The sequence below is a fragment of the Acomys minous genome (assembly GCF_964271855.1).
Source record: "Acomys minous genome assembly, chromosome: 3".
Classification (NCBI taxonomy): domain Eukaryota; kingdom Metazoa; phylum Chordata; class Mammalia; order Rodentia; family Muridae; genus Acomys; species Acomys minous.
The window spans coordinates 18485651-18496452 of NC_140485.1; the positions used below are offsets into that span (position 1 = coordinate 18485651).

At 52.4% G+C, this 10802-nt stretch overlaps 2 protein-coding genes across 2 annotated transcripts; both read right to left on the reverse strand.

The window, feature by feature from the left end:
• Positions 1–411: 411 nt before the first annotated feature.
• Positions 412–1218, reverse strand: OXT (oxytocin/neurophysin I prepropeptide). Its single transcript, XM_084775178.1, has 3 exons — positions 1055–1218; positions 643–844; positions 412–558 (listed from the first exon to the last, which is right to left on the reverse strand). Exons 1-3 carry the CDS (start codon positions 1172–1174, stop codon positions 503–505), a joined length of 378 nt encoding a protein of 125 aa, XP_084631304.1. The 5' UTR covers positions 1175–1218; the 3' UTR covers positions 412–502.
• Positions 1219–9214: 7996 nt separating this feature from the next.
• MRPS26 (mitochondrial ribosomal protein S26) lies at positions 9215–10802 on the reverse strand. Its single transcript, XM_084777125.1, has 4 exons — positions 10504–10802; positions 10267–10413; positions 10057–10180; positions 9215–9605 (listed from the first exon to the last, which is right to left on the reverse strand). The coding sequence occupies exons 1-4, from the start codon at positions 10713–10715 to the stop codon at positions 9486–9488; spliced, it is 603 nt and encodes a 200-aa protein (XP_084633251.1). The 5' UTR covers positions 10716–10802; the 3' UTR covers positions 9215–9485.

Sequence of the window (10802 nt, forward strand, 5' to 3'; positions counted from 1 at the left end):
TGAAGTCTCCTCCCACACCAGAAGTAACTGAACGAATTCCCTTGCCTCTTGCCTGCCTCCCCTTCACTCGGCCCCTTGTTAGGCCTTGTCTTTTCCCACAGATGTGCACCATTGCTGTTTGGACTTTCAAATGCTGCTTTTATTTTATTTTTGATTTTTCGAGACAGGGTTTCTCTGTGTAATAGCCCTGGCTGTCCTGGAACTGTCTTTTAGACCAGTATCAAATGCTGTCTGCAGCAGGCCCGCCCTAGTGGGACACGGGGCTAACCTATAGGGTGGTGACAGCCCTGTAGCGCACCCCTCTGTCCCCTGAGCAGTTTATTGGGCTGGTCTTGCTCTAAATTCCCAGGACCCATAGCGTTCCCAACGCTTTTCTTCCCTCCCGTTTCCAACAATTAGACGCCAGTCAAGTTTGAAGAGAAAATGTGCTTTATTTTTCATTCTTTCTAGCGGTGGCCATGGGGAGTGAAGGATGCGCCCTAAAGGTATCATCACAGTGGGCTCAGCGCTCAGAGAAGGCCGACTCAGGGTCGCAGGCGGGGTCCGTGCGGCAGCCATCTGCAAGAGACATGGGTCAAAGGCCTGAGCTTCAAACCCAACGGCTCCCTGCCGGGCGGTCCTGACAGGACCCCTCCTGCTCACCCGGGCTGCAGCAAACGCCTGCAGCGGCGCAGCGGCCCCCGCTCCCGCACGGCTTCTGGCCGGACTGGCATGGCGAGGGCAGGTAGTTCTCCTCCTGGCAGCGCAGCGCCTCAGCGGTGCCCACGAAGCAGCCCAGCTCGTCTGCGCAGCAGATGTTCGGCCCGAAGCAGCGCCCTTTGCCTCCCGGGCCGCAGGGGAGACACTGAGGGGAAGGACACGAGTGGGCGCAGTGGCGGGACGAGGGCCATCGCATACTCTATCTTCACGGCATCAAGCAGGAGCATAACCCTCCCCAATGCCAAGGGTTCCCAAGCGAGACCCGGGTAGGGCAGCCAAGAGTGCGGGGATGCTCTCTGCGGGTCAGACAGCTTCCCTGGTCCTTGACGCTGCTAAGGGTCGGGAGAAGACTCACCTTACGCATGTCCAGGTCCAGCACAGCCCTCTTGCCGCCCAGGGGACAGTTCTGGATGTAGCAGGCGGAGGTCAGAGCCAGTAGGCCAAGCAGGCAGCAAGCGAGACTGGGGCAGGCCATGGCGTTGGTGCTCTGAGTCCGCCACCCACCTCAGGTGATGGTTTCTCCAGCCCAGCCCGACCTTTTTATGTCTGAGCATCGCCTTGGTGGAGCACTGTCTTAAGAGGGTGACTGCATGACTGGTCACAGCAGGTCTCTTGGGTCAAAGCGGTCCACACTGTTGAGAGGCAGGCCCTTCATTTGCAGGGTCTAGACTAGGGTCAAGGTCAGCGTCTCAGCTAATGGCCTGGAGCTCGAAAGGGAAGCAGCCTGGAAGGGGTGGCCTGAGCCACAAAAGAAAAGCGAGAATTGCGTGGGGGTGGAGGTGCAGCCTGGACAGGAGCTATTTTCACAGATGTCCAATACCTCAAAATGGGGCAAGATAGGGCAAGTGGATATATAGGAGGCCTTACATGTCCCTGAAACTCAGATGGGGAAAAAGATCGAGTCTTCCTTCCCCTTCTGAGTGTAGCTCAGCGCTTCTTCAAACTAGATGGTAAGACAAAATATCAGTGGAAGTCAAAGCCAAAACACACCAAACAGACCATAATAAAACAAAAGAAAGAGCCGGGTTTGGTGCCACATGCTTGTAATCCCAGCACTCGGGTGGCAGAGGCAGGTGGATCTCTGAGTTAAAGGCTAGCCTGGTCTACAAAGCGAGTCTAGGACAGCCAAGGCTACGCAGAGAAACCCAGTCTAAAAAAAAAAAAAAAAAAGGAAGAAAGAAAGAAAAAGAAAAATCACAACAAAACAAAAGCTTTGGGCTGCAGGGCTGCTGCGGTCTGCATGGAAGGGAGGGGTGCTGCTTGCAATTTCGAGGCAGACGGCTGGCCTAGTGTGTGAGACCTTGGCAGGATGACTGCAACACGTTCCGGGAACAGGCTTTTTCATTAAAATTTTAATTTTTACTCTTATTTGTGTGTGTGTTTGTCTGTGCAAGTTTCCTTGGAGGCCAGAAGAGGATGCTGGGTCCCCAGGAGGGGGTTGTGAGTTGGCCTGTGTGCATGGTGGGAACAAAATTCAGTCCTCTGCAAGAGTGGTATGCACTCCTAACCATTGAGCCATCTCTCACACCCCTGTTTGTTTGTTTAATACAGTTTAAAATGGAACACAATATCAAAACCTGTGGTGGCAGCACACACCTTTAATCTCAGAACTTGGGAGGCAAAGGTAGGAAGATCTCTGTTACTTTAAGGCCAGCCTGGTCTACAGAGTTAGTTCCAAGACAGCCAAGGCATCACAGAGAAACTCTGTCTCAAAAAAACAAAACAAGGGGCTGGAGAGTTAGCTCAGTGGTTAAGAGCACTGCCTGTTCTTCCAAAGGTCCTGGGTTCCATTCCCAGCACCCACATGGCAGCTCACAACTGTCTGTAACTCTAAGATCTGACACCCTCACACCAATTCACGTAAATTAAGATTAAATAAAAATATTAAAAAAAACAAAGCAAAAAAACAAAACACAAACAAACAAACAAAAACAAAGAACGAAAGAAAGAAAGAAAGGAAGGACATGGAACACTCAGCCACTTCACAGGCCCTCAATCACCTGAAGACCTTCCACTGGGTCCATGTTTTAAATATCTTACCATCTTGGGGCTGGAAAGTTGGTTAAGAGTTTCTCTTGCAGAGGACCCAGGTTTGATTCCCAGTGCCCACGTGGTGGCTCATAACCACCTAATACTAGTCAATTCTAGAGGAGACAGCGCCTTCTTCTGACCTCCAAGGGCACCAGGCACACACATGGTGCATTACATACATGCAGGCAGAACATTCATACCCATAAAATAAAATAAAGAAACCTAAAAACATTTTTAAAAGAAAGGAGAAACATTGCCCAGACTCTTGCTTTTGTTTGTTTGTTTGTTTTGAGACAGCATCTCACTATGTAGGCCTGGCTGTCTTAGAACTCTCTGTGGAGACCAGCCTGGCCTGGAACTTACACTGGTCCACCTGCCTCCCAAGTGCTGGGCTTAAAGGTGTGTACCACCAGGTTAGGACTAGGATCCTGTCTAAGAAAACACTTGCCATCGGCTGTGGGAGTGTGGACAATGGTCACAACTGCAGGAAGCCGCCTGTCCCTGGCCCTGGCCCTTCCCCGGTGGCCACATATTATGATTGGTCCATTTCTGCCCAAGCTGAGCATCTCTGACTGCATTCAGCTGTGGGCTTTGGTCTGCATATTGGTTCTGTTGACCCACCGCTTCGCTTCTGTGTTCTAAACTCCATTTCAGAGGTTACTTCCTTAGGAAGTCACCTGCAACAACCAGGAAGAAATGACAGCCAGTGTCCCAGAGACCAGATCACTTGCAGTCTCTGCCCGCAGACAGAATGGAAAAACCCCTAGGCTCTTTGTCCTCATGATCCGGGGCCTGGGGCCAGTGAGACAAGGCTCATCACAGCTCCTGAGTCACTGGTGCAAGCAATCAACTGCTGAGCTGGTGGTCAGGTTGACCTGTACTACAAATCAGTTCATTTCTTACCCAGATTAGCTTATTGGCATTCTTGGCATAGAAGGCTGAGAGCTTGACCCCCAGAATGGCCCCAGAGAGGCCTCCCACATACTCTGTGGGCACAGTGATCTCATCTAAGGTAATCCATGCACATAAATTAGCATATCATAATAATATGCCAAGGTGCCTTCATGTGCCTCATCTGTGTTTGGGAACAGCGGACAGAATCCTTGGCCTCAGGCAGGGGCTGCAGCTTAGCAGAACCCTTGCTTGGCTTATATGCAGGCAAGTGTACACAAAACCTTGGTACAATGTTAGCACCAGGGGGGGAAACCACTATCCCCTCACTTGAGGAGGCAAAATGTGAAATAAGCAGCATCGGGCGACGCTTTGGTTTGGATCTGAGTGTACCCCACGAGCTATATTGCCAGTCCTTAGGAAGGCGTATTGGGCGGTGTTGAGATCTTTAAGGTGGAGACCCCGAGGGAGGAAGGTCTTTAGGTCCCTGAGGAGGTAGTGAGAAACCTTGTGGGTCCCTAGATCTTGTCTTTGGTTTTTCCAACATCGCAGAATGAACGGGCTCGTTTCTCCATGTGCTCTACCATTACGTGTGGATTGACATAGACTTGTAAGCAACAGGGACAACACATCTTGGACTGGGGCCTCTGAAACTGTGAGCCAAACTAATCCTTTTCCTCTAGGCTTGATGGCACACACCTGTGATCTCAGCATGCTGGAAATGCGCAAGAGGATCTGAGTTCAAGACCAGTCACAGGTGAAGGGGAGTTCAAAGCCATTCAGGGGTTTATGAGATATCTTTTTTTTTTCTTCTTTTTTTTTCTTTTTGGTTTTTCGAGACAAGCTCTCTCTGTGTGTAGCCTTGGCTATCCTGGACTCGCTTTGTAGACCAGGCTGGCCTCAAACTCACAGCGATCCGCCTGCCTCTACCTCCACGCCCAGCTAGATACTATCTTAAAACCCACCAAATTAAACCTTTTGTTTGTATAAGTTAAAAACTGTCAGAGGTTTTGCTATAGTAGCTAAAAGCCACCACAGGAAACAAAGGTAAGCATAACTCCAAAAGCAGCACGTGCTAGGAGGACTGGTGAAAGGTACCACTGTGCTGGGTACCTACACAAGATCTATGTCTTGATCCCCTGAGGAGAAGTGACGAAGCCCCGAGTGAATTGTGTACTATTTAAAATGCACCTCAGACCCATGAGAAGTCAGCAAAGCTTCCCTCTGTACCCTGGGGGTGAGGTGAACAGGGCTTTGGCAAAGCCTTCGGCTGGCCCCAGTGCAAACGCTGAAGAGTGTGTGCTGGCGTGAGTGTTTACAAAGGATTGAGCAGTGAGCGCTTTAGCCAGCAGAAACTGTAGCCTCCCGGTGGGTGTTTACAACCGGGGATTGCTGCCTGCAGAGTCTAGCTGGCCCCTCCCCGTGCTGTGCAAAGTGGGCACGTGAGGCAAAGTGGAGGGTTGCTGCCATGGTTCGTACCATTGCACCAGGAGAGCACCCAGGCCATGTGGCCGCAGCCTCTCTGTGCTCGAGTCTGTCCCTTCCTCATTCTCTCACCGCCCTTCTTAGGTTTCCAGATCCAAGTTACGCAGGTGGTGGCTTAGGAAATGCTATGAAAAGAAAGGCAATGTCTGGTGTCCTTCTCCTTAGGGGGCCCTGTGAGTACCCGGATGGAGGACAGAAACCATGTGCATGCAGGAGGCTTGGTGTGCTGCTGCGAACAATGAACACAAATGTAGCCTCCAAAAATAACATCCGTTTATGACGTCAGAGCCCAGGCTTCTCCACTCAGGGTCCCCAGCAGTGGGCAAGCCATCAGCCAGTACAGTGTGCGTTCCTCACCAGAGCTTGGTGACTGTGGATACAATGTATTTCCCTGCAGCTGTGTATCACACGACAGCTCACTTCTTTAACTTATATATATATGTATTTTTTTAAATTCATGTATATGGGTGGTTGGCCTGCATGTCTGTCTGTGCATCGCACATGTGCAGTGTCCCCAGAGGCCAGAAGAAGGTGTCGGATCCCCCTGGACCTGGAGCTCCAGGTGTTTGTGCGCAGGCAAACAGGTGCTGGGAAGTGAATGAGGGCCCTCCAGAGGAGCAGCCAGTGCTGTCAGCTGCCGAGCCGTCTTCCCAGGCCCTGCTTCTCTGGGGACTAGGAGACAAAGCGAAGATGAGAGCTTGATACTGTTCCATCAAATCTCTGAGCATGGGGAAGGCCTAGGCTCACATTCTCTCTCTCTCTCTCTCTCTCTCTCTCTCTCTCTCTCTCTCTCTCTCTCTCTCTCTCTCTCTGCTATCAATCATCTATCACCCAGTTTATTATCTATCTATCATGTGCCTTTTATTTATCTCTCACTATCTACTATCATGTGTTTATCACTGTCTATGATATATCTGTGATTTATGTATCTATGATTTACTTATCATCTGTCTGTCTATTATCTATCTATCTAGAATCTGTCATCTACTTATTTATTGAGGGTCTCACTATGTAGCCCTGGCTGTCCTGAAACTCTACGCAGACCTTAACCTTGCAGAGTTCCTCCTCTTTCTGCCAATACGCCCAGCTCTTAGGCTCGCTTTTAAAGGGCTCACTTGGCTGGGTGTGGAGGTGCATACCTAATCCCAGCACTCGGGAGGCAGAGGCAGGCAGATCTCTGAGTTGAGGCCAGCTTGTTCTGTGTATGAAGTGAGCTACAGGCAAGCTACATAATGGAACCCTATCTTGAAAAGAGCTTTAAACAAATAAGTAAGCAGCTCACTAGGTTAGATGAGGTCCAGCAAGGTCACTACATTTTTATTTTATCTATTTATCTATCTATCTGTTTATTTATTTTTTGGTTTTTTGAGACAGAGTTTTCCCCTGTGTGGCCTTGGCTATCCTAGACTCCCTTTGTAGACCAGGCTGGTCTTGAACTCACAGTGCTCCGCCTGCCCCTGCCTCCCAAGTGCTGGGATTAAAGACGTGCGCCACCACCCCCAGCTCTTTTTCAAGGCTACACAGAGAAACCCTGTTTGGGGAGGGAGATGGGGGAATTCAAACAATCCCTGCCCCTAGAGGCTTTGTAGGTGTGCCTGCTGTGTCACATGTCCGTCACTAGGTGGCAGAGAGGAGAGGGGCTTGTCTTCAATGAGTGTTCTGACCTGAATGGTTAGTAGCTAGCCTAACAGTCCCTGAAAAAAGCGACCATCAGTCTGGTGCCATGGAGCCCAGACTGGGAGGCAGCCTGAGATGACCACCAGTCCAGTGCTGCGCAGGCCTGGGGACCAGGGAGGGGCAGACCATGAGGGAGATGACACTGCCCTCTGCCCTAATGCACAAGCAGGGCGTACCATTCCTGAGACCACCCCTGAGATGACCTCAGACACTCAGAGGCCCCCTGCACCACTAAGAGGAGCAAGTAAGTGGTGGAGAAAAGGAAGAGAAACGGAAGGATGTGAGCACAGTGAAGAGAGGCAGAACTAGTAGTGAGGAACAGCCTGATGTGTGTAGCCGGTGATGCTACCTGGGACCATGATGGGGCCCCTGCCTGTGCTGCCATCTCTGGGTCCATGGCCCTGCAGCAGCAGGGGTCTGTTGACACTAAAAGCCAGGTGGATCATCTTGGTTTGAGCTGCTGCCTGGAGACATGTTGATGTCCGAGGGCTGTGCAGAACTGGCCCCACCTGGGCATCATGGGAGAGCTGACCTTGGGAGGTGTGAGAGCAGGAGAGCAGACTGTCCCTGGCTAGCTTCAGTCCTCGGGAGAGCGGTCCTGCATGGCCCTGCCACTCGTCTCCTGTGCGTTGGCATGGTTGAGGGAGAGAGATCCTTTGCCCTCCCCTCCTCATGCCTCACCACCTGCTGCAGGTGGGAGACCTGGCCCTAGGGTCATGAAAGCAGAAGCTTGGTCCCTGCCCCTCAGCAGCTGCGGCACTCAGGAGAGGAGGACTTGTACCTCACTTGGGCAGCATGGTAGAGGTGGAGCTGACCCTAGATGTGGAGGTTGTGGGTGAGGCACCCTGAGGGTGTGAGAGCAGGTGGGCTGAACAACTCAGACATCTCTCACGTCCAGATCCAGTGCTTTGAACTGGCTCACCCCAACATCTACCCCATGGAGAAACTGGTCTCATAGATCCAAAACGACAGGCTCTCCACGACACGAGTCCCAGTGAGGATCCAGTATGGATGGTGTAGCAGAAGCCAGGGGCTTCACACCAGACCAACAAACATTAGCAAGTGAAGACACGTGAACAAAAGGGTATACCTACTGTGGGACACACTGTGACACACTACAGCTTCCACAACTAGATTATTTGTTTCTCTTTTGGGGGAAGGTTTCAAGGGTAGAGGGTGGGTACGAGGGGAGGGAGAGATGAGTGGAACTGAGATGCATGACATGAAAGTCACAAAGAACCAATGAAAGACAAGACTCAAAAGATTCGTTTTTATTATTTTTGTGTGGGTAAGTGCATGTGGCATGGAGGCTCCTGGAGGCATCGTATCCTGGAGGCATTGTGAGCTGACTGGCATGGGTGCTGGGGACTAAACTCAGATCCTCCGTGCTTGACACACTGGTCAAAACATCTAAAGAGGAAATAGTCGGCATCATCATTAGACTGGCCAAGTTTGGGGTTGAAATACTGCTTTTGACTTCCTATTTGGCAAGAAAAATGTAATTCCAAATTTGATTTCTCTTGCCAGACATACTTTTTAGCATTTAAATAGGCTTATTCACTGACTCAGCCAGTTTTAACTGTCCTTTCAAACTCACAGGGGAGCTTTAAGATTTCAGGGCCCATTGGGTACCTGTGCATTGGAGAAACTGGGCAACGATCTTAGGCTTAGTCAGACCTAGAAGAAACAGATTAAAATACCCAACACCCATTGAGCTGGCAAGTGTACTCTTTCTCTAGCCTTTGACTCCCCTAAAGCAGTTTGCCTCACCCAGCTGGGTACCAGTGGTAGAGCACCCTCACACCCAATGTAGCCGAGGATGACATTGACAGTCAACGAATGCTCTTCTTTCTACCTCCAGAAAGCAGGCACAAACCACCATGCCTGCTTTATGCAGTGTTGGGGATTGAACCCAGGGTCTGTGTGTGCCCTGGTGGCCCACCTCCTTCAGTGTTGCTTGACCCAACCTAGCTCATTCACTGAAGCGAATGCAATGCAGTCATGAAGACCTGGGTTTGATTCCTGGCACCACATAAAATGCCAATATAATGGCATATGCATCTGATCCCAGTGCCAGGCAAGCATACACAGCCTGAGGGCCTACTACCTGCTGGGTGGTTGAATAACGCTGTGACAGGGTTCTGCCACAGAGACCACTCCTGAAGAGCTACCAGGAGAAAGAGGGTACCCTTTTTGCTTTCTCGATTTGGACACACCAGACCCCAGGCAGCAAAGCTCAGGATTGAGCAAAGCAGGTAACTAACTCATGGCTTAGTGAGATGAAACTTGCTTCTGACTAGAATCCAAAAGATAAAAACCAAAACAAACAGGACCTATAACAAATGCCTTTGATTTTATAAGCCAGTTACCATCTGCTTAACTACTTGCCTCTGCCCTTAGCACTACACCTGTATCAGCCAATAGGCAAGACTGGGCTCCAATACTTTATTTATAAAAGGAGGAAACATTTGGCTCACGGTACTCCACCAGACTCAGGAGACAGCTTGGCTTCTAGAGGAGACACAGTCGAGTCTGATCCTCCTTGGGACAGGAACTTCCCTGAGTTTGTATGTGGTGTCAGAGCAGGGCACTATGTTTGGGAGTTTCTGGTGAGCGCAGGCCCTGGCATGAATGGGGGCTGTTCTGGAAAAGGCCGAGCCATCCCCCTAGGATGTCCGTGCTGGGCCCCCGAGCCTCTGCGCTCAGTTCCTGACCACCTGCCCTTCTCTGGTGACAGCCCAGTTATAACTCTTCGGAGAGTCCAGTGCTTCTTCTATCCGCGCCTCCAGGTTCTCGGGAGTGATGAAGTCCTTCGCCTCCTCCTGCAGGAGAGGAGGGGTTAGCGACCTGGGAACTCCTCCGGAGCCAGGAGCCTGCTGCTACATAGCTTACTGCCTCTAGCACACACAGGCTGAGGTTCTAGGCATGCAAGTGCTCAGAGGGCCCAGAGCCTCTTTGAGCGTCACAGTGAGCTCAACACGCTTGAGCACAACAGTGCTAGGTGACCTCAACCATCCGAGTCCTCATCCTTGGACAAGCACCAACCGTGACAACGCGATTAGATGGGGCGGGCTCTCTCAAGCTCGTCCCTCACCCTAAGAGGTTTCCCTGGTTTCAAGTTTCACAAGGCACTACCAGCTTGTAACCTCTTACCTGGGAGGGTAAACAAACCAAGCCTCTGTGCGCAGAGCGAGAAGCCTCCTGGGCTGCTGTCCCCAAGCCCTCCCGAGCTGGAGTCTGCACCGCCCACAGCTCCCTACAACCCCGGCCCACCTGCAGCTGGAGCACTTCCTGTTCTTTCAGTTGCACCCAAGCCTGCTCCTCCTGGGCTCTCTGGGCCTGCTCCTCAGCCTGCCGCAGCTCCTGGGCCTGTGCTGCAAGCTGCAACCTAGCTATCCTGCGAGGGGTGAGAAGCCGAGGGTGAGCGGGGCCGGGGCCGCGGCTGAGCCCGACCCGGCCCACCGAGCCCCGCGCCTCCCGCACCGAAGCTCCTGCAGCCGCCGGTTCTCCTCCTGGTTCCAGGCCATCAGCTCCCGGTGCTCCGCGGCGGCCTCCTGAATCTTGCGCTCAGCCAGGACCCCGGCTCGGGCCTCGTGGATCTTCTTTCGCACCTCCAACGTGAACTCCAGCCTGGGTGAGGACGGGCTTCAAGTCGGCACCCATCCTCCCGCCCCAACACTTCCCGGAGGGCGCCGAAGGCCGCCAGCCCTTTACACGCACCTGAGAGCGCGCACGGTCTCCCGGTACTGCCGGTAGCGCTCGGTCAACACGAAGAGTTCCGCAGGGTCTACTGCCGTCGGCATTTTCACGTGCCCGACCTTGGACTTGGCAGGCGGGTCGTGGCGGGTCTTACGGCCGCGCACGGGCAGGAGTAGCATGGTTGGGGGCTGGCCCCGCGGCCGCACGGCCAGGCGGCTCAGGGCGCGCAACATGACAGCAGCGCCTGCGGCTCGCCTGGCCCGGAAGTGGCCGCGGAGCACCACGGGAGCCTCACGTTCCCGCCCTCGTTGGGCGGAGCT